At 42.3% G+C, this 22,229-nt stretch overlaps 1 protein-coding gene across 1 annotated transcript in view; it reads right to left on the bottom strand.

Moving 5' to 3' along the window:
* The window catches only part of ZNF704 (zinc finger protein 704), a 74,340-nt gene that overhangs the window by 7,395 nt on the left and 44,716 nt on the right, over positions 1-22,229 (bottom strand). Inside the window, exons 3-6 of the mRNA XM_075272120.1 lie at positions 18,803-18,906; positions 16,641-16,870; positions 13,562-13,662; positions 12,028-12,292 (exon numbers count right to left, since the gene is read on the bottom strand). Of these exons, the coding sequence (XP_075128221.1) occupies positions 12,028-12,292; positions 13,562-13,662; positions 16,641-16,870; positions 18,803-18,906 (700 nt within the window). The remainder of the gene's footprint in view (positions 1-12,027; positions 12,293-13,561; positions 13,663-16,640; positions 16,871-18,802; positions 18,907-22,229) is intronic.

Genomic DNA, 22,229 nt, shown 5'->3' with positions numbered 1-22,229 from the left:
AGAACATTCCTGACTGTCAGAAACTCCCTTCTGACAGTGAAGAGCTATGGTACCGGGACCGATAACTCTTCACCTGGGGCACAGATCGGAAAAGCCGACAGTGCACTGAATTCAGCGCACTGTCGGCTTTCTACCAGCATATTAAACGTGCTAAATGTGCCCCAAATGGTGAAAGAGAAGAAGAAAAATACGGCACCGAGCCGACCCTAGTGTAGTAAATTCAGCACAAGTATGAGTAAAGGTAAGCAAATAGAAAGCAGCTCACCTTATGGGGTTGTGTAGGACACAACAACCCCAACAATTAACCCCTTCCCGACATGCGCCGTAATAGTACGGCGCGTGTCGGGTCTGTAACTATGGCGACCGCCCGGGAGCTGGGCGGCCGTCATAGCCGCCGGGTGTCTACTGCTTTAAGCAGTAGACAACCGGCTCTAATGCCTCCGATCGGTCCCCGGACCGATAGGAGGCATTAACCCCTCCGGCGCTGCTGTCAAAGGCGCCGGAGGCGCCATTTTCCCGGCGGCGCATGGGCGCCGCCATTTTGGCAGGGATTGCCGGCTCCTGGAGCATGCTCCAGGGCCGACGTCATGTTGCCATGACAGCCGAGAGCCTTGTTAAAGGCTCCCAGCCGGTCTGCAAATTCTCTCTTTTGCAGGCTGGTGTATACAGCCTGCAAAAGAGATGATGCTTTTTTGCAATGCATTGCAATGCATTAGCATTGTAATGCATTGCATTAGTGATCAGACCCCCTGGGGTTCAACACCCCTAGGGGGTCTAATAAATGCAAAAAAAAAATAAAAAAAAAGTAAAAAAAAAATATATAAAAAAATATAAAAAGTATTAAAAGTTCAAATCACCCCCCTTTCCCTAGAACAAATATAAAAGTAGTTAAAAACTGTGAAACATATACATGTTAGGTATCCCCGCGTCCGAAATCGCCCGCTCTACAAATCTATAAAAATATTTTTCCTGTTCGGTAAACGCCGTAGCAGGAAAAATAGTCAAAAGTGCCAATCCGACGTTTTTTCACTGTTTTAATTCTGATAAAAATTTGAATAAAAAGTGATCAAAGCAAGAACATTTCCCAAAAATGGTAGAACTAAAAAGTACACCCGACCCTGCAAAAAAAGATGCCCTATGCATCCCCGTACACCTATGTATAAAAAAGTTACGGCCGTCGGAATATAGCGACTTTTAGAAAAAAAAATTTTTAACACCGTTTTGGAATTTTTTTTAGGGGTCAAAATGTAAATAAAACCATATAAATTTGGTATCCCTGGAACCGTACCGAAACACAGAATATAGGGGACATGTCATTTTGGCTGCACAGTGAACGCCGTAAAACCAAAGCCCGTAAGAAAGTCGCAGAAATGCATTTTTTCATCAAATCCACCCCATTCTGAATTTTTTTCCTGCTTCCCAGTACATTATATAGAATAATTAATGGTGGCATCATGAAGAAAAAATTGTCCCGCAAAAATTAAGACCTCATATGACTCTGGGAGCGGAGAAATAAAAAAGTTATGGGGTTTAGAAGGAGGGGAGTCAAAAACGAAAATCAAAAAATGCCATCGGCGGGAAGGGGTTAAAAAGATGTTAGAAACCGAGAGGGAAGCAGCTGGAAGAAACGTCACTGGGACGTAGAGGCATCAACAGACTGGGACCAAAATCTTCAGAAGGTTTGGCAAGGAGAAGCGCTCACCCAATTGGATAACGATATGTTTATTAAGGTACGACGCGTTTCAGGCACTTAGGCCCTTTATCAAGTGCAGTAGGCCCTTTATCTATTAAATAGAGCCTGAACTCGGAACCACTAAGACTCCCAGCTGCTCTGGGAAGGTGATTTATTGCACTTGATAAAGGGCCTAAGTGCCTGAAACACGTCGTGCCTTAATAAACATATCGTTATCCAATTGGGTGAGCGCTTCTCCTTGCCAAACCTTGTGAAGATTTTGGTCCCAGTCTGTTGATGCCAAATGGTGAAAGGTCCTCTTTAACATTGACTTTTGAAGATGCCAACTTAATTCTAAATTCATAGGTAATCTGGGTTGTTAAATGGCAAAAATTAATTCCCAAGTGGGTGTTTACACATCAGATTTTCACGCTGAATTTGTCAAGCTGAACATTTCTGCTTCAGGAACTGGACAAAAACCGACTGATTTCAGTGTATATTTTGATGCAGAATTTGGACAGCAGTGCTACTGTATCTTGCCTATTTTGCAGAACCAAATTCATATTCCATGAGTGGAATTTCTTGCGGAATTTGTCAAATTCTGCGTCAAATTCCACATCAAATTTTCTGCCTCCCATTCATATCATTGGGAGTTTTTAGGAGGACTCTGTCTGAAGAACGGGCAGGCAACTGATTTTTTTCTGGCAGCTGAAAAAAATCAGCCACTGCCTCCCAATGAAATTAATGGGAAGCTGATTTTAGGTAATATTTGAGGTGAATTCTGTCTCAAATTCAGCATTAAGTTTGTAGGTGCGAACACCCCCTAAATAGTATTAATATTAGAGATGAGCGAACACTAAAATGTTCGAGGTTCGAAATTCGATTCGAACAGCCACTCACTGTTCGAGTGTTCGAATGGGTTTCGAACCCCATTATAGTCTATGGGGAACATAAACTCGTTAAGGGGGAAACCCAAATTCGTGTCTGGAGGGTCACCAAGTCCACTATGACACCCCAGGAAATGATACCAACACCCTGGAATGACACTGGGACAGCAGGGGAAGCATGTCTGGGGGCATAAAAGTCACTTTATTTCATGGAAATCCCTGTCAGTTTGCAATTTTCGCAAGCTAACTTTTCCCCATAGAAATGCATTGGCCAGTGCTGATTGGCCAGAGTACGGAACTCGACCAATCAGCGCTGGCTCTGCTGGAGGAGGCAGAGTCTAAGATCGCTCCACACCAGTCTCCATTCAGGTCCGACCTTAGACTCCGCCTCCTCCGGCAGAGCCAGCGCTGATTGGCCGAAGGCTGGCCAATGCATTCCTATGCGAATGTAGAGACTTAGCAGTGCTGAGTCAGTTTTGCTCAACTACACATCTGATGCACACTCGGCACTGCTACATCAGATGTAGCAATCTGATGTAGCAGAGCCGAGGGTGCACTAGAACCCCTGTGCAAACTCAGTTCACGCTAATAGAATGCATTGGCCAGCGCTGATTGGCCAATGCATTCTATTAGTCCGATGAAGTAGAGCTGAATGTGTGTGCTAAGCACACACATTCAGCTCTACTTCATCGGGCTAATAGAATGCATTGGCCAGCGCTGATTGGCCAGAGTACGGAACTCGACCAATCAGCGCTGGCTCTGCTGGAGGAGGCGGAGTCTAAGATCGCTCCACACCAGTCTCCATTTAGGTCCGACCTTAGACTCCGCCTCCTCCAGCAGAGCCAGCGCTGATTGGCCGAATTCCGTACTCTGGCCAATCAGTGCTGGCCAATGCATTCTATTGGCGTGATGAAGCAGTGCTGAATGTGTATGTTTAGCTCAACTACACCGGTGGAGTAGTTGAGCTAAGCACACAGATTCAGCTCTGCTTCAATCAGCGCTGGCCAATGCATTCTATTAGCTTGATGAAGCAGAGTGTGCACAAGGGTTCAAGCGCACCCTCGGCTCTGATGTAGCAGAGCCGAGGGTGCACAAGGGTTCAAGCGCACCCTCGGCTCTGATGTAGCAGAGCCGAGGCTGCACAAGGGTTCAAGCGCACCCTCGGCTCTGATGTAGCAGAGCCGAGGGTGCACAAGGGTTCAAGTGCACCCTCGGCTCTGATGTAGCAGAGCCGAGGCTGCACAAGGGTTCAAGCGCACCCTCGGCTCTGATGTAGCAGAGCTGAGGGTGCACAAGGGTTCAAGTGCACCCTCGGCTCTGCTACATCAGAGCCGAGGGTGCGCTTGAACCCTTGTGCACACTCTGCTTCATCAAGCTAATAGAATGCATTGGCCAGCGCTGATTGGCCAATGCATTCTATTAGCCCGATGAAGTAGAGCTGAATGTTTGTGCTAAGCACACACATTCAGCACTGCTTCATCACGCCAATACAATGCATTAGCCAGTGCTGATTGGCCAGAGTACGGAATTCGGCCAATCAGCGCTGGCTCTGCTGGAGGAGGCGGAGTCTAATGTCGGACCTGAATGGAGACTGTTGTGGAGCGATCTTAGACTCCGCCTCCTCCAGCAGAGCCAGCGCTGATTGGTCGAGTTCCGTACTCTGGCCAATCAGCGCTGGCCAATGCATTCTATTAGCCCGATGAAGTAGAGCTGAATGTGTGTGCTTAGCACACACATTCAGCTCTACTTCATCGGACTAATAGAATGCATTGGCCAATCAGCGCTGGCCAATGCATTCTATTAGCGTGAACTGAGTTTGCACAGGGGTTCTAGTGCACCCTCGGCTCTGCTACATCAGATTGCTACATCTGATGTAGCAGTGCCGAGTGTGCATCAGATGTGTAGTTGAGCAGAACTGGCTCAGCACTGCTAAGTCTCTGCATTCGCATAGGAATGCATTGGCCAGCCTTCGGCCAATCAGCGCTGGCTCTGCCGGAGAAGGCGGAGTCTAAGGTCGGACCTGAATGGAGACTGGTGTGGAGCGATCTTAGACTCCGCCTCCTCCAGCAGAGCCAGCGCTGATTGGACAAATTCCGTACTCTGGCCAATCAGCACTGGCTAATGCATTGTATTGGCGTGATGAAGCAGTGCTGAATGTGTGTGCTTAGCACACACATTCAGCTCTACTTCATCGGGCTAATAGAATGCATTGGCCAATCAGCGCTGGCCAATGCATTCTATTAGCTTGATGAAGCAGAGTGTGCACAAGGGTTCAAGCGCACCCTCGGCTCTGATGTAGCAGAGCCGAGGGTGCACAAGGGTTCAAGCGCACCCTCGGCTCTGATGTAGCAGAGCCGAGGGTGCACAAGGGTTCAAGTGCAGCCTCGGCTCTGCTACATCAGAGCCGAGGGTGCGCTTGAACCCTTGTGCACACTCTGCTTCATCAAGCTAATAGAATGCATTGGCCAGCGCTGATTGAAGCAGAGCTGAATCTGTGTGCTTAGCTCAACTACTCCACCGGTGTAGAATGCATTGGCCAGCACTGATTGGCCAGAGTACGGAATTCGGCCAATCAGCGCTGGCCAATGCATCCCTATGGGAAAAAGTTTATCTCACAAAAATCACAATTACACACCCGATAGAGCCCCAAAAAGTTATTTTTAATAACATTCCCCCCTAAATAAAGGTTATCCCTAGCTATCCCTGCCTGTACAGCTATCCCTGTCTCATAGTCACAAAGTTCACATTCTCATATGACCCGGATTTGAAATCCACTATTCGTCTAAAATGGAGGTCACCTGATTTCGGCAGCCAATGACTTTTTCCAATTTTTTTCAATGCCCCTGGTGTCGTAGTTCCTGTCCCACCTCCCCTGCGCTGTTATTGGTGCAAAAAAGGCGCCAGGGAAGGTGGGAGGGGAACCAAATTTTGGCGCACTTTACCACGCGGTGTTCGATTCGATTCGAACATGGCGAACACCCTGATATCCGATCGAACATGTGTTCGATAGAACACTGTTCGCTCATCTCTAATTAATATCAATTTTCACAACAGCTGAAAGGGTTTAAGAATATTTTTACAGGGGTCATTCACATCACATTTTGATCATCAGCTTACACATGTTAAAGGGGCTCTATCAGCAAAATCATGCTGATCGAGCCCCACATATGCGTGAATAGCCTTTAAAAAGGCTATTCAGGCACCGTAAATGTTATATTAAACTACCCCCCAGTTTTAAAATAATAACCTAAAAAAGAATGTTATCTACTTACGGATCGTGCACGCTGGGCGGGCATTCAGGGTGCGCCGCCTTCTTCATCCACGCCTCTTCTTCCTCGGATCCCATCCTCCTCCGGCGCTCGCAAACTGACGCTGATATAAAAAAATGGCCTGTGCGCATGCGCAGTAGCATGTGGCTTCTACTACGGCTACTGCGCAGGCGCCCAGGCCATTTTTTTTATATCAGTGTCCGCTTGCAAGCGCCGGAGGAGGACGGGACCAGAGGACGTCGGAGGAAGAAGAGGCGTAGATGAAGAAGACGGCGCACCCTGAATGCCCGCCCAGCGTGCACGATGCGTAAGTAGATCACATTCTTTTTTAGGGTTTTATTTTAAAATGGGGGGGGGTAGTTTAATATAACATTTACGGTGCCTGAATAGCCTTTTTAAAGGCTATTCACGCATATGTGGGGCTCTATCAGCATGATTTTGCTGATAGAGCCCCTTTAAAAACTAGAAGCGTGTGAGAAGGGTTGGAAACATCTGCTTACATACGTTACATAAAAACATATCTATTACAGACAAACTGAAGCTGATCCTTTTTTTTTAACATTGACTCTATGTAAATGGATGGTCATCCGTTTCCATCCGTTTTCAGCTATTTTTAGCATTACACTTTTTGTATCCAGAAAACTGATCAGTTAAACTAAAGATCAAAATGTGAAAAATGTGAACAACCCCTATATATAAATCAATTTTAGTTTTATTTCTTCAGTAACTTAGTACTTAAAAGGGACCCTTGTAATCTCAACACACAGCAAATAGCCCTTGATCTTCGGCTGGAAATTCTACAAGAATATCTAATGGAATTCCTCAAAATTCTTTGCTTGATCTGGAAAGCCCAGTAATCGATCCACTTCATTACAATGGGATACCAGACTACTGTACGACAGTGGATAATCACATATGTTTCAGCTGTACGCTATATATATTGTGGCTAAGGATGAAAGTATTCTGCTTTACATGAATATTTATATCCCTCATTAAAGGTATCTTGAAACAGCAGACTGGATATATGGAAGTTACTGACACTGAGTCGTCTTGATCCTGACATGATCATGAAATGGATCATATATATTGGGTGGAACCACAGCAGGTCTACCTTCATGCACCATTCTTTCCATTTAAGGACAGTACATAACTGGAATATGGGTCCTTTTATGTGGACAGATTTTTTTGCCCATAATGAGTGACAATCAATAAAATAGGTTAATTGGTGCTCATTGACATGCAGTAATATAATCGATCATCCCCATACAGTTTGCAAAATTCTACCTGTGCTGGAATCATTCAGGTGGCACCTACTGAAGGATGCAGAGTTGGAGATGGTGGTGAAAGGTCCTCTTTAACTCCTTTCCTGCTATGCACCATACTATTACATTATGCTGAACGTCTAGTTAACACTCAGCACCATCATAGTAAGGCGCTTTTATTCCGCAGGCACAGGAGCTGTCATTATACAGTAGAGACCTGGAATTAGCTGCTGGAGTCTGACAATACTCCGTCTTTGGTGGCTTAACCCCACAGATGCCATGAACAAAAGCAATCACGACATCTGGAAAGATCCCCCCTCCATCCCTTGGACCCCCTACAATGACTGTAGTGTTCAAGGGGTTGTCATGACAGGCTGGTGGCAACATAAGGAGTCAATGTGCTTTGTATTGCAGTACATTGTACTGGAGTTTATTTGATCCCAGGTTCAAGTCCACTTGATCTTATAAATAAGGAAATATAGATAATAAAAAGTCCCCCAAAAACTTTTTAAAGCATAACTAAGTTTTTGGATAACTTTTGATTTTCTGGCAGTATTCATGTCATAAATAAATTTTGTAACAATAAACTTTATTAACAAATTGTATCTCCTTTCTGTGAAATCCTGCATTTTTTTCACTCATTCTTTTCTCTCTAAGCTGTTTCTGCCTCTCACTGAATGTTTCTGTCTATGGAGTATGGGGCTGTGTAAGGCCTCGTTCACATCTGCGTTGGTAATCTGTTCAGGGGAGTCCGCATGGGAAGCCCCCCGAACGAAATACCGAACGCATTGGCAAGCGGTGTGCAGTGAAAGCACTTGGACCCCATAGACTATAATGGGGTCCGTGTGCTTTTCGCATGGTCTCCGCACGGAATACGCGGACAGAAAAGTACTTCACGATCTACTTTCCAGCCCGCATGACTCGTGCGGAAAGCACACAGACCCCATTATAATCTATGGGGTCCATGTGCTTTCACTGCACACCACTTGGCAATGACTTCGGTAGTCCATTAGAGGGGTCCCCATGCGATCTCCCCGAACAAATTACCAACGCAGATGTGAAAGAGGCCTAACGTAGAGAAAATGAAGGTGGGGGAGGGTCACTTCACATAGTTATATCTTGGATGTACGAACTTTTGGTGTTATATGAAAGAATAGAAATCTATAATATAAGTATTAATGCATGTGTTTCAGACTCAGGAAAAAATGATGGGGTAAAATGTAACCCAGTATCTATAAATTGTATACCTCTGCTTCCATCCAACACAGCCGTGCTATAGATAAACTTTTATCTAACTTTCTAAAACCATACAAGAGGCAAAAATGAAAAAAAATATTAGCTGAAATTATCATTAGATGACCTTTATTTTCTCTCCTGCTAGTTCCAAAGCTCCTGACCTTCAGACGTGCTTCTTCATGGACTTGTAGTTCTCAATGATCTTCAGCTTCAAAATGAAGAGAGACCATACGGTCCTCCCTAGACCTTGAAGCCCTTTCCTTGTGATGAAGTGATGGGCCCTTTCCTTGAAGTGATGAACTCGCCTGTCCTGAATTTAGTGCAAAGTGGTTAAGAATGTCTCTGAAGACTCAATCATGTTTGGTACATCTTCATACAGGCCAATGCTAAACTGTCTCCATATTGGAAAACTGTTGTAAAACTAAAATGTAAAACCCTACAAGAAACAATAACTGAAGAAATAAATGACATCATAAGTGGCCACACATTTACTATGTTTTACAGTACCAAAATTTGAACACTCCTTTTTCTACTTTGTAGATTTATAGTGAAGAAATGAAAACTATGAGGGAACACAACGAATGAAGTAGAAAACAAAAAATAGTTAAACTAACTAGAATATGTTTTATATTTTAGTTTCTTCAGAGTACCTACCTTTTGCTGTATGATAGCTTTGTGTATTTTGGCATTCTCTCAGTCAGCTTCATGAGGTAGTCACCTGGAATGGCTTTCAGTTAACAGTTATACCTTGTAAGGAGCTTATTGCGAAATTTCTTTTTTGAGACCATAAATTGTCTTGTAAATCCACCTTTAACTTTCAACACTGTCTGAATCCTTCTGAGCGTCGATCATATTAAAACATGTCTCAACTAAAATCTGATCCCAGGTCTCTTCTACATGTTCCCAATGTTGGGGCATACTAGTCGACTCACTTGGGTACAAAAATAGCTGTTTCTTCAACTCTATCCACAACTGTTCGAATAGGTTAAGGCCTGTGGTCTTTTGCCTGTCAGTGTAATATTCCACAGGCAACCTCATTGACTAGCATGGCCACCACAACTTTCTCCAGCATATGCCAATCCATCTGGTTGTGCTTTTTGGGGCCATCATTTGTTTCTCAACAGGACAATGAAACCAAAGTCAACTCCAGGGTATTTAATGGATATTTGACCAATAAAGAGAGTGAAAGTGCTGCTTCAATTGTCATGGCCTTCAAAATCACCCAACCTAAACCCAATTGAGATGGTTTAGGCTGACTTGGACCAAAGAGTGAAAAAGCACCAAACAAGTGTTCAGCACTTCTATAAATTCCGTCTATTGGAAAACTATTCCAGGTGACTGTCTCATGAAGCTGACGTGAAAATCTGTCATCAAAGCAAAAGGGAGATTCTCAGAAAATTCTAAAATATGAAACATATACTGGTTTGTTTATCACTTTTTTTTTTTATTTACAGTGCCTCGCAGAAGTATTCAGCCCCTCTTGAACTTTTCAACCTTTTGTCACATTTCAGGCTTCAAACATGAAGATATCAAATTTTATTTTTTGGGGAAGAATCAACAACAAGTAGGACACAATTGTGAAGTGGAACGAAATTTATTTGTTATTTTAAACTTTTTTAACAAATAAAAAACTGAAAAGTGTGGCGGGAAAAATTATTCGGCCCCTTTACTTTCAGTGCAGCAAACTCACTCGGTTCAGTTCAGTGAGGATCTCTGAATGATCCAATGTTGTCCTAAATGACTGATGATGATAAATAGAATCCGCCTGTGTGTAACCAAGTCTCTGTATAAATGCACCTGCTCTGTGATAGTCTCAGGGTTCTGTTTAAAGCGCAGAGAGCATCATGAAGACCAAGGAACACGCCAGGCAGGTTCGAGATACTGTTGTGGAGAAGTTTAAAGCTGGATTTGGATAGAAAAAGATTTCCAAAGCTTTAAACATCCCAAGGAGCACTGTGCCAGCAATCATATTGAAATGGAACGAGTATCAGACCACTGCAAATCTACCAAGACCCGGCCATCCCTCTAAACTTTCATCTCAAACAAGGAGAAGACTGCTCAAAGATGCAGCCAAGAGGCCCATGATCACTCTGGATGAACTGCAGAGATCTACAGCTGAGGTGAGAGAGTCTGTCCATAGGACAACAATCAGTCATACACTGCACAAATCTGGCCTTTATGGAAGAGTGGCAAGAAGAAAGCCATTTCTCAAAGATATCCATAAAAAGTCTTGTTTAAAGTTTTCCACAAGTCACCTGGGAGACTCCAAACATGTGGAAGAAGGTGCTTTGGCCAGATGAAACCAAAATCAAACTTTTTGGCCACAATGCAAAACGATATGTTTGGCATAAAAGCAAGACAGCTCATCACCCTGAACACACCGTCCCCACTGTCAAACATGGTGGTGGCAGCATCATGGTTTGGGCCTGCTTTTCTTCAGCAGGGACAGGGAAGATGGTTAAAATTGATGGGAAGATGGATGGAGCCAAATACAGGACCATTCTGGAAGAAAACCTGTTGAAGTCTGTAAAAGACCTAAGACTGGGACACAGATTTATTTTCCAACAAGACAATGATCCAAAACATAAAGAAAAATCTACAATGGAATGGTTCACAAATAAACGTATCCAGGTGTTAGAATGGCCAAGTCACAGTCCAGACCTGAATCCAATCGAGAATCTGTGGAAAGAGCTGAAAACTGCTGTTCACAAACGCTCTCCATCCAACCTCACTGAGCTCCAGCTGTTTTGCAAGGAAGAATGGGCAAGAACTTCAGTCTCTCGATGTGCAAAACTAAACCCCAAGCGACATGCAGCTGTAATCGCAGCAACAGGTAGCGCTACAAAGTATTAACGCAAGGGGGCAGAATAATTTTGAACGCCCCACTTTTTAGTTTTTTATTTGTTAAAAAAGTTTAAAATATCCAATAAATTTCGTTTCACTTCACAATTGTGTCCCACTAGTTGTTGATTCTTCCCCCCAAAATGAAAATTTGATATCTTTATGTTTGAAGCCTGAAATGTGGCAAAAGGTTGAAAAGTTCAAGGGGGACCAAATATTTTCACAAGGCACTGTACTACCTAATTTTATGTGTTCCTTTACAGTTTTCATGTCTTCAATATAAGAACAATGTAGAAAAAAATCAAGAAAAATCATGGAATGATAAGGTGCGTTAAAACTTTTGACTGGTATTGTACCTCCAGGATCCCTCTCTTAAAGGTATGCAGCCTTCATAGAAGATGCCAATTATTCCAGAAAATTACAAACTAAATCTTATTCACATATCATGTGGATGGATGAGTGGAGGCTTAGAACTTCTAAAGATGTCTATACACCTTTAATAGCTGTCAACCAAACAAGTATTTGGCTAACAGTTGTTTATTCTGATTACAGTCTGATGTACAATTGACTTGGCCGAGTGTGCGGGTGTTTTCAATGGGGTGAGCAGAGTAAACTGCTACCAGGTACCTCTGGTGGCGGTTTATCTGCCCCGAGAACAAAAGGATCTGATGCTGAAATTCAACATACCCTATCCTTTTTTCAGGAGGTCTCCACACGATAGACAGCCAGTCCTGCTAAAATGGGTAGGTTTGCTCCAATAGTGACTGACAGACTTGTAGCTGTAATAAGGTAACCAGATCATGTAGTACATTACAACTAACCAATTTCTCATTCATATCAATGCTATTCCTGTGGTTTACCTGGTAAGCATGATCAGCCTGCACTAGGTATACGGTATTGGGCGCTGATCTGCTTAGACGGCTATTCAGTTTGGTCTCTGTCTTGTTATATAGAGAGTCACAACTTCCAGTACTTGGAAAAAGGATTGTAGAGGGAGGCGATGCAAAAGATGGAGACACAGATGAGAGGCTGCAGAGTCCTTCAGTACCACAATCATTGTTCAGCCTGACCTCTGTATAGTAAAAGTCTTCTTCTCCATCACAGTCATCCGATTCTCCAGTACGTCTGTGGATAGAAATATGTATACATATATATTTCTCAGAAAGTTTGTTTTCAAGTGTGTAATCGGAGAAGAGCCAACATAGATAGGTTATGAACTGAAAATCCCTTAAAAAAGTACCTGCTCCATATCAGGGGTAGGTTTTTTTTTTAGATGTTTCCCTATATAAAGTTACTTTTTTATTGTGTTAACCCCAAAACTACAATATATTAATGGTAGTTATCTATCACGAATAGGAAATGAAGCACACCTTGTTAACATATTCATTTATGACCAATTCTGCATAAGAAAGACCACTAAAGCTAGTTTCACATGGCCAAGTCCAGGTTGGGAAACTTAGTCCATGTATGGGGCTTTATTTACCGGCTGAACTAGCATGCTGAATTCAGGCCTGGTTCACATCTGCGTTCGGGTTTCAGTTCGGGGAGTCCACTTGGGAACCTCCCGTACGGAAACCTATCCACATAAAAGATGAGCAGCCTTCGGGGCAGTGGCCATTACACATACAGAATTTCCTGGCCAGAACTTGGTCAAATGAAACTGGTCTTAGATTTACCAATAAAATGCTGCATTTCACAGTACCAGCAAACTGAATGAGATTTAATTTAATATCATCAACACACTGTGAAAAAAAAAAAACATTTTTGGAAAAAAAAAATGTTTGTAATTTATTTATTTATTTATTTTAAAAAATGGAGAATATTAATTTTATCTGTGGAATCATAAGCACTTTCCCTATAGATTTAAGAAAAAAAAAAACTGAGAAAAACGCAGCAAAAACTGAATAAAAAAAGGTTTCAGAAAAAATAACGCGTTTTCACTGCAGCAATATTTAGCTGCCTTTCATTATACTTTTACCTAAAAGTGATTTTGGCGGTCAGAAGGCGCAGAGGTGTGCACTAGGTATGTACTAGAAATCAAAGATTGGGTATAGGATGAAGACACTCTTCTTTGCACAAACTAAGTATATTATGAGTAATTAGTATTAGTAATGAGTATTGAGCAAGGATTTCTGTGTGTGTATACCATAAGCATATTATGACTAACAGAAGGTGGTCTGAAGGATGTGATTTTCATAAATCTTAAATACTGGTAAATTGTAGTGGCCTACTCTATAGCTAACAGATCTGCTTTCAGTGCTCTTAGTGGCCCCAGTTTTTATAGAGATCACAGCATATGATTTACAGTAATGACATCTTTGGATTTATCGTTCCTCCACGTGTCACTTTCCTTGTTATAGTTGCCGCAATACAAAGAAAATCTGGGTGAATTACCCAAGATGAATGGTCCTGATGTGCTTCTTGATTCCCGCTGCAGTGCTCAGTATTTTCCCGCATTTCTTCCAAAGACACTTGAACATCACTTTCATTGAGTTCTATAGATACAAAGAGCATCGGGCAATGGATTATCTCAACATTAAACCATACATATATGACATACAGTAAATGGGCTTCCATCTCCAAATAATCAAAAAGAAAATACAAACTATGCCATCTCTTGCTAGCTGCCCCTATTAACAGTTGTTCCCCGGGTGTAAAATTGCTCTTAAAGGCAGACTACATGTAAAAAAAATCCAAGTGGAGCTGGGTTCACACCAGCGTCCGGTCTCCATTCTCAGAAGGCAGAAACTTAACAGACTATGTCCGTCCGTCAGCGCCGGTGAGTGTTTTGTGCTCTCCGCGGCAAAACCGTTTTTTTAAAACCGAACACAAAGTCCTGCATGTCCGACTTTGTGTCCGTTTAAAAAAAAATGGTTTCGCCGCGGAGAGCACAAAACACTCACAGGCACTCACGGCCGGACACTTTTCAAACCCATTCATTCATTTGAATGGGTTTGAAAATTGCCTGCAGGTTTCCGTTTCCTGGCCAATTTCGGGCAGGAAACGGAAACCTGTGTAACGGAGGCCGGGACGCAGATGTGAATGATCCCTAACACTTACCATATGTTTGTAATACATATATAACCCATTCTTACTGGGAGAAGGGACCTTTCTCCACTGGTTTATCCTGTTCCATGAATGGTCCCAGTAAGCGGGTTTAGCAATTTTTAAAACATAGTTCACACACAAGTTTATTATAGATATATCCATGTCCCCTACACATAGCATTACATATAATGGATTGTATTGACTTGACTGGCTATGTGGTGTTGTCATAGGATGCTGCCATTTTTTCTGGTCCACCAAATGTCAGACCGGCTACAGCTTTACCAACCACATATAACGTCTAGGAGCAATATACAGGTAGATAAGCTGTGAGAGTGGGAAAACAATATCATCACAAGAAATATTCACCAAGAGGTTTATGGGCTAAGTACCAAGAACATCTCACCCTCTGAAATCTTCATGTACCATTCCAAACATAACTTGTAGGTGATTGCAGAGACCCAGACAAATAAACTGAAGGGTGTCCTCGATTCCCTATGTATAACCACTTCACACCAACCTCAAATCCCAGTTGACCACAGTTATCCTTCCTAGGGTGATGAGTTTTACTTTACCATGTAATAAGGTAGTGAACAAGTCTAGGATCGGAGGAGAACAGTTTCTGTATGAATACACAATCCTAAAGTTGGCCATAGATTTGGAAACCCAGTTGCCCTAGTTGCAGATTCGGGATATAATGAGGGGTATCCCATACACATTAGATGGTCACCCGCCCTGGTTTTGACTACCATTCATCCCATGTGTATATTCTATTCTATGGATATACCATAAATGTCAGTGATAGATAACCCCTTTAAGCCAAGATCCACAATCTAGTGAAATGGTTCCAAATCCAACGAAGCTTCTATTGTTTTTAGCATTACTAATAATATTGTTACGTCGGTGTTACTGACTTACTATACTTTCCCGACAACCAGTCTTGTTTGTATTCTTCTATGAAGCAATTTTTGCTTTTAGGTCCTTGTTGTCAGGTCTGCTATAGGCCCCCATGTTTCTCTTTCATATTTTTTCCTGTTTATCCGTTTTTTCTGTTCACAAACCCAGCGATGAATTCGCTCACCACTTTTCTATCCTCCCCTGTCTGTATATGACACATGTCTGCCTGTCTTGCGGTGTCATCTCTTCCTTCCTTTATTGTAATATACATTTGAAAACAAATTAAAAATTGATGTTCCTGCATACAAATATGATAATTTAATATAACCAATTCATATGACATGGGTAACATGGGTCCCTTTGTTCCTGAAGATGTTCTTTCCAATTGCTAAAGGCTGAGATCAGCAACAGAGAGCAACATTGAGCTTCATGTTAGTCTAACCAGCTGAGACATCAGACACAACTAAAGATGCCGATCTCCAGCGAGTGACTAACGTAAGATGACATAACACATCCCACAGAACAGATTGTATCCATAAGTCACTTGTCTCAAATCTGGAATAAATAGAAATGTGTTGTAAGCACTGTAGCAGCCTATATCATACAGATGTAGCCTAGACATTGAGGAAAGGGTGGATGGATGAATGGATGGATGGATGGATGGAGGGATAGATAGATGATAGATAGATAGATAGATAGATAGATAGATAGATAGAAAGAAAGATAGATAGCAGATAGATAGATAGAGATATGGATAGATGGATGGATGGATGGATATCAGATAGATAGATAGATGGATAGATAGATATCAGATAGATAGATGGACAGATATATGGATAGATGGATGGATAGATATAAGATAGATAAATAGATATTGTTGACCCTCCAGTTCCTTTCAATCCGAACTTATTCAGATATTGCTGGAAGCAAAATGATCATACTCTAGGGTCTCTTCAGACCCCAAAGCATAAAAGGTGGAGGCCCAGGGAAGGTGGAAAAAAATAAACATTTATATTCACCTTCCCTCACCTCTTCTGGTCCACCTCGCAGATTACAGCGCCTTTTCTTGGTCCTCTTCCAGCCTCCTGAGTGACTTCATGCGTCCATGGTCACTACTTAGGTCTGTGATTGGTCCCCAGCGGTCACATGATGTCATAACGCTCGGTGTGCCCTATATTACTGCAGAGGCCTCTGATTGTGAACCAGGGCACATGATGTCATCCAGGAGGCTGAGAGGGAGCGCCAGCGAGAAGGCCCAGAATAAGTAAAGGATGGGTGAGGCTACTTGTTATTTTTTCCCACCTGCCTTGGGCGTCCACATATTATACTGAACAATATATTAGGATTATAATAATTTCACTTCTGGTTTCGTGGATGGTGAATTCCTAAAGTTTTGTATTCGATATGAACCGGTTTGCTCCTCTCTATCATAGATATGTAAAATACATACAACAAAGACATAAATCCACACAGGTAGTTACAGGTTTCATACAAACTATCACATGCATAAAAAGATGAAATAAACTACTACCTTTCTTTTTCTTGGAACGGGATCTTCAAAAAATAAGTTCCTAGAGTCTGTGTCATCGGCGATGTCATCCGGATGGAGGATGCATCGGAAGTGCTTGAAATTATCTGCAGATAATGGTGGTGATGGAGTTGATGGATTCGAGTAGTCACTTGTTGTATTCCAGCTCCAATAACCACTGCTGCTGGAACTGGAGGGTACATAACCGGCATCTTTCCAAGATTCATTCACGTCTGTCAATTGTAAGTGCAATATAAGTGTGGCATCCTTAGAAGCCAATAACATCGCTAATCTGCTACCCACAGAATAGGAATAAGCACATTAATGATGGGGATTCGATCGCTTCTTCAATCTGACGCCTCCTAGTCCCCAGTGTGAATGGGTCAGTGGTGTGCATATACAACCACCAGTCTGTTATCTCTCTGATGGAGATAGCCATGTACAATGCCCTGCTGGGCACAGTGTTCCTGGATACCCAATCCAAATGGAGCGTAGGTCATGGATGTAACCACTGTTTAGGACAGACCTGGGCAATGTACAGCCCGCGGACCACGTCCGGCCCTCTGACTGCTTCTGTCCGGCCCGCATAGCTTTTGGGAGTTTGTTCAAGGACCTGTGATGACATCATCACAGCCTATCACCAGGATAGGCTATGACTCGCTAGTGGGCGGACCCACACGGGACTATGTGCTTGCTGCAAGCTGCCGGCAGTGGAGGCTGCCGGATAATAAAGAGAGAAGAGACAGCATGTGTGAGCAAGAGGGAGGACTAGAGGCAGATGTAGGGGGCAGTTAAACTGAATGCACATGGAGGGGGGACATTAAACTAGAGGGGCAGATGGAGGGTGACATTAAACTGGGGCAGCTGGAGGAGAATATTAAACCATGGGGGGGGTACCTGGAGGGGGACATGTCTGCCTCTAGTTGCCCCCAGTTTAATGTCCCCCTGCAACTATCCCCACTGTTTAATGTCCCCCTCCAGCTGCCCCAGTTTAATGTCCCCTCTAGTTTCTGCTAGGTTATACTGGGGCACAAGGAGAGGGACTTAATACTGTGGGACATTTGGAGGAGAACATTATAATGTGGGGGTGTATAATGTTAGGGTGACTGTAGGAGGATTATACTTTGTGGAGGCACATGGAAAAATGATTGAGAATGGGCGGAGTCAGCATAGAATTGGGTGGAGCTAAATTTGCAGCGGCACGCATGGCCCTCTAGAACCGTTACAATTTCTCATGTGGCCCCATGGGAAAATTAATTGCCCACCCCTGGTTTAGGATCTCCCCTTGGTAACTTATGCCTGTCCTGATGCTATAATTTCATAACCAAGCCACCTATCAGCTATCTATAGCAAATCACATCCTAAACATAACTATGCAAAAAATGTTTTGAAACGTCTGTACCGTAATACTCATACTATTTGTGTATACAGCTCCAATGCAGGCCTATGTATCTCAGTGGTTACAAATAGAGATGGACAAATTTTCCAATATTCCAAATTGTGATTGGGCTTTAGCGGTGACCTGGGCACGCCAAGTGTCATGATGTCATAATACTCGGTGCGCCCATGCCACTACCGGTGGCCCAGTCTTGTGCCTACTCGGATTCTTTAGTCATGTTTTACTCTCTTTAAGCTTCCTGTGCTTCTTGTAAAACTACAGATAGTAGTTGAGAAGCAGATGAAAGTTGGTATAAGGGTATAAGGGTGGTTAGCACTGTTGCCTTGCAACGCTGGAGTCCTGAGTATGAATCCTGCCAGAGACAACAACTGCAAGGAGTTTGTATGTTCTCCCAGTATTTGTGTGGGTTTCCTCCCACACTCCAAAGACATACTGATAGGGAATGTAGATTGTGAGCCCTACATGGGACAGAATATGATGACGCTATATAATTATGCATAAAAAAATAAACACATGACTGTAGGACCAGACTACACAGAATTTGTAGTCTGTAACCACGGAGACAAATAGCTCTGCATACTATGTTTGCAAAATGGTAAAATACTGTAAATCAAGACAATAGCTTAATTTTTTTTTTTTTTCATTCATTGGCACAAAACATTAGCCACACATCACTCCTAAGTACAAAATATATACTGCCTATATAGAAATGAAATATTCTGACTATATGAAAAGAAATAAATCTTTAAGTAACTGGCCACATTACCAGTAAGTCGAATTGGTGGACTGCGAACCAAAGGACTTGTAGAAAGACTGGTCAGAACCATGGCAGCCGTCACCTTATCCATGTCTAACTCGTCTTCATATTTCCTACAAGACATCAGAACATGTATTATTGCTTTGTGCGTTAGACTGTATTATATATAGTAAAGAAGTAACAAAGAGACATTCTTACACAAAAACATTGACTGCATAATCATTCAGTCCTTCACGTTGTTATTTAGTGAAACGCCAGTGGGGCAGATTTACGAATACTGTCTAATAGACAGTGCAAAGTTAGACTACACAGTCTTGGGGTAAATTCACAAGGAGGAATCTGCCACAGAAAAATTTCAATAGGGGGCAACACGGTGGCTCAGTGGTTAGCATTGCAGCACTGGAGTCCTGGGTTCGAATCTCGCCAGGAACAACATCTGCAAGGAGATTGTATGTTCTCCCTGTGTTTGCGTGGATTTCCTCCCATTCTACAAAGACATACTAATAGCCAAAAACATTGTGATCCCCATAATGGGGCTCACAATTTACATTAAAAAAAAAAAAAAAAAAAAAATCAACAGGAGGTTTGGGCAGAATCCACTTGAAAATTCTCTTTTCCACCGGCTTATTTTTTCGGGAGGCTGAAATTGAAGAATCTGACTCCCACTGAGGCGTATCGGAGACAGACTTTTTGCAGTAGATGCCACCATAAAAATTCTGCCATGTGAATCGGCCCATAAACTATGCCCGATTTATATCAGTGACTATTATTGAATGGTGACTCTGTTACATTTTAAGACTGTCTAGTCTGCGTTTTTACCGTCTAAAAATGACACAGGATTAGTAAATCTGCCCCAGTGTGTTTTGGAGGATGATTTTATTTTATGGTGGTCTCATGAGGCCGAAGATCCTTTTCTATCTGATGTCAGTCTCTCTAATTACAAGCAGATTAGTAATTCCTTGTAGGTCTCTTGGCTGCCTCTCACTTCAATGCTCTCTTTAAATTAAAGCTCTTTATTATTCTTTACATTTTTTTGAAGACTGACTTACCCTATGTTCACACAACTGTTATTAATGTCGATTACTGTCGTAACTCATGGGATGAGAAAAATGCACATTAGTAGAGTAATGGAGCCCCCTCCATCAGTGTCCATTCCCATTGCCACTAACATAAACAACATGGCGGACGTTGTTTGTTTACTTTTGTAATAGAAGAAATGCACCACTTTTTCTTCCATCAGAAAAGTAATAAAACCACTATATTTTTTACATTAGGGTGTAGAAAGACACCCGACAAAGTGGGCTCTGTCTGTACCTGTCATTTAATGTACATTGCTCTTAACCAACACAGGGTAAGAGCAGCGGACTCAATACGGGGGGAGGGGGGGCGTCTTTTGATCGTCTGCCTCAGGCAGCAGAGAGGCTAGGTTCACCACTGCAACAAGTGCATTGGCTTTCACAAGTAATCCTTGCCCAACACCTTCCCCATGGTGTTGATGGTCCCATTGGTGTTGACACAGTGGGGCAGATTTATCAATAATAGTCTGACACTACATTTGCACCATCATTTATAATGCATACCATTTACAACATATTTATGAAATTGGAATTTACACCAATTTACTTTGTGCACCATAAATTCCAAGTGATCGCCAAATTTTTGTCTCCTTGGTAGGCGAGAGATGATTTGTGCCTGCTTATTTTGCACCAAATATCTTTTCTATATGTTTTGCTCCAAATATTTGCTTGATGGTGAAGCTCAACACTTTTCGAGTTACCCTTTATGTAGCGACAACCTTATGGTTGAGCTGGGTGAAAGATCTGTTGGCTGAACGTGCCTTTGACTGATAGCTATCTCTCATATATGAGCAGGTTAAAATGAAATGATATTTTTTTTTTAATAATTCCATCCCTGCATCCCTCATGTGATTGTCTTTCACACCTTCCAAAATGTTATGTTCGCTGCACTTTCATCCCTGCAGTTCAGCATCCAGTCTACTCTGCTCAGACACCATCTTGATTTTTAGATTTCTCTGTGCTCTGCTATCAGTTACAACATTGGTCTCTCAATATTGGTCTGAAAGTGGACAATCCCTTCAACAAATACAAAGTAGAAGCACGTGCATCATCCTCTACCTTTTCCTATAGCCATTGAAGTGTACGCTACTGTAGCTTTACATTTTTTATCATGATTCCTGGCAGCAAAGCGTTTTGATCCGGCAGTGGATGGAACAAACTACAAAGCTGTTTTCTCATCTCTCACATAGTTATTATTCAGTATGCCACCCTTCTCTCCCAGAGACGAGAAGCACAAATATGTATTACAGCGGACAAACAGGTAAGAAGAAAAAATGTCTCACTACAACATAAAATTATCTTGTGTGCTATAAGAAGAGACAGATCCTATTTTAATATTCACACAGGTAAAGGATGGAGCAAAATATTATAAAACCTGATCCTTCCAGCTTCCTTATGTTCATTTTATCTTTTCTCTTTGAAATAACATCCACAATGTAATTTTTAAGAGAAACCGCACCCAACCGATGGCTCACATACACCAGGAGTGTCACGATGCATCCGGGAGTATTGTGTTGCTCAATCCCTTCCTTAAGGAAGCATCTGCTGGGGTCTACCAACTATTGGATAGGAAGAAATGTTATTTTTCTATTCTACCACAGGTGTCCAAATACTTATTGGTAGACAGTGTATATGTTATACAGTATATAGATGTAATCTTGTACAGGCACTTTTCCAATCTAGCTTCTTCTCTAGTGCACTCCTGGTCAGTACGGACATGAAATCACAGAAGTCTTTGTGGAAATGTATAATATAAAAAAAAGACAAAAAACTTGAAAGTATTCAGTAGATACCACCAGTGACATGAAAATTTAGATTTTTTTAAGAGGGAATTTTAAATCCAAGAAGAACAGACGGATTTATGAGTACAAGTGCATGACCTTATTTAACTCTCTGGAGAATGGAATGAACCTTTCACATGGGTTCATGGCATCCTACAGAAATCACTGACCTGAGACAGCCATAAAGACACTCTGAACTGATAAGAACCTGGGAACTGGGGATTTGTTTACTTGTACATACCAATAGCCTCTTTCACTCTTCCTCCCTCCCTCCTAAAATTCTTTCCCTATGTGTCCTGTTGTACATAAATATGCAGCCTTCAGAAATTTTTAGTTATATCTGAAGAAGAAGCCGAGAGCTTCGAAACGTAATAATCTGTCATCATTATGAGTTAGCCATTAAAAAAGGTATCAACTACTGAAGACACTAGTGGGGCCACTATGGGCATAATACTGATGATACTGTGTGCAGGGGCCACTATGGGGATAATACTGTGTGCAGGGGTCACTATGGGGCATAATAGAGCACACAGGAATTGCGGCGGGGGTGTCAGTCGGTTGAAGTCTTCCGTGTCGGTC

The sequence above is a fragment of the Leptodactylus fuscus genome, chromosome 4 (assembly GCF_031893055.1).
Source record: "Leptodactylus fuscus isolate aLepFus1 chromosome 4, aLepFus1.hap2, whole genome shotgun sequence".
Classification (NCBI taxonomy): domain Eukaryota; kingdom Metazoa; phylum Chordata; class Amphibia; order Anura; family Leptodactylidae; genus Leptodactylus; species Leptodactylus fuscus.
This window is presented reverse-complemented; position numbering and strand designations above follow the sequence as displayed.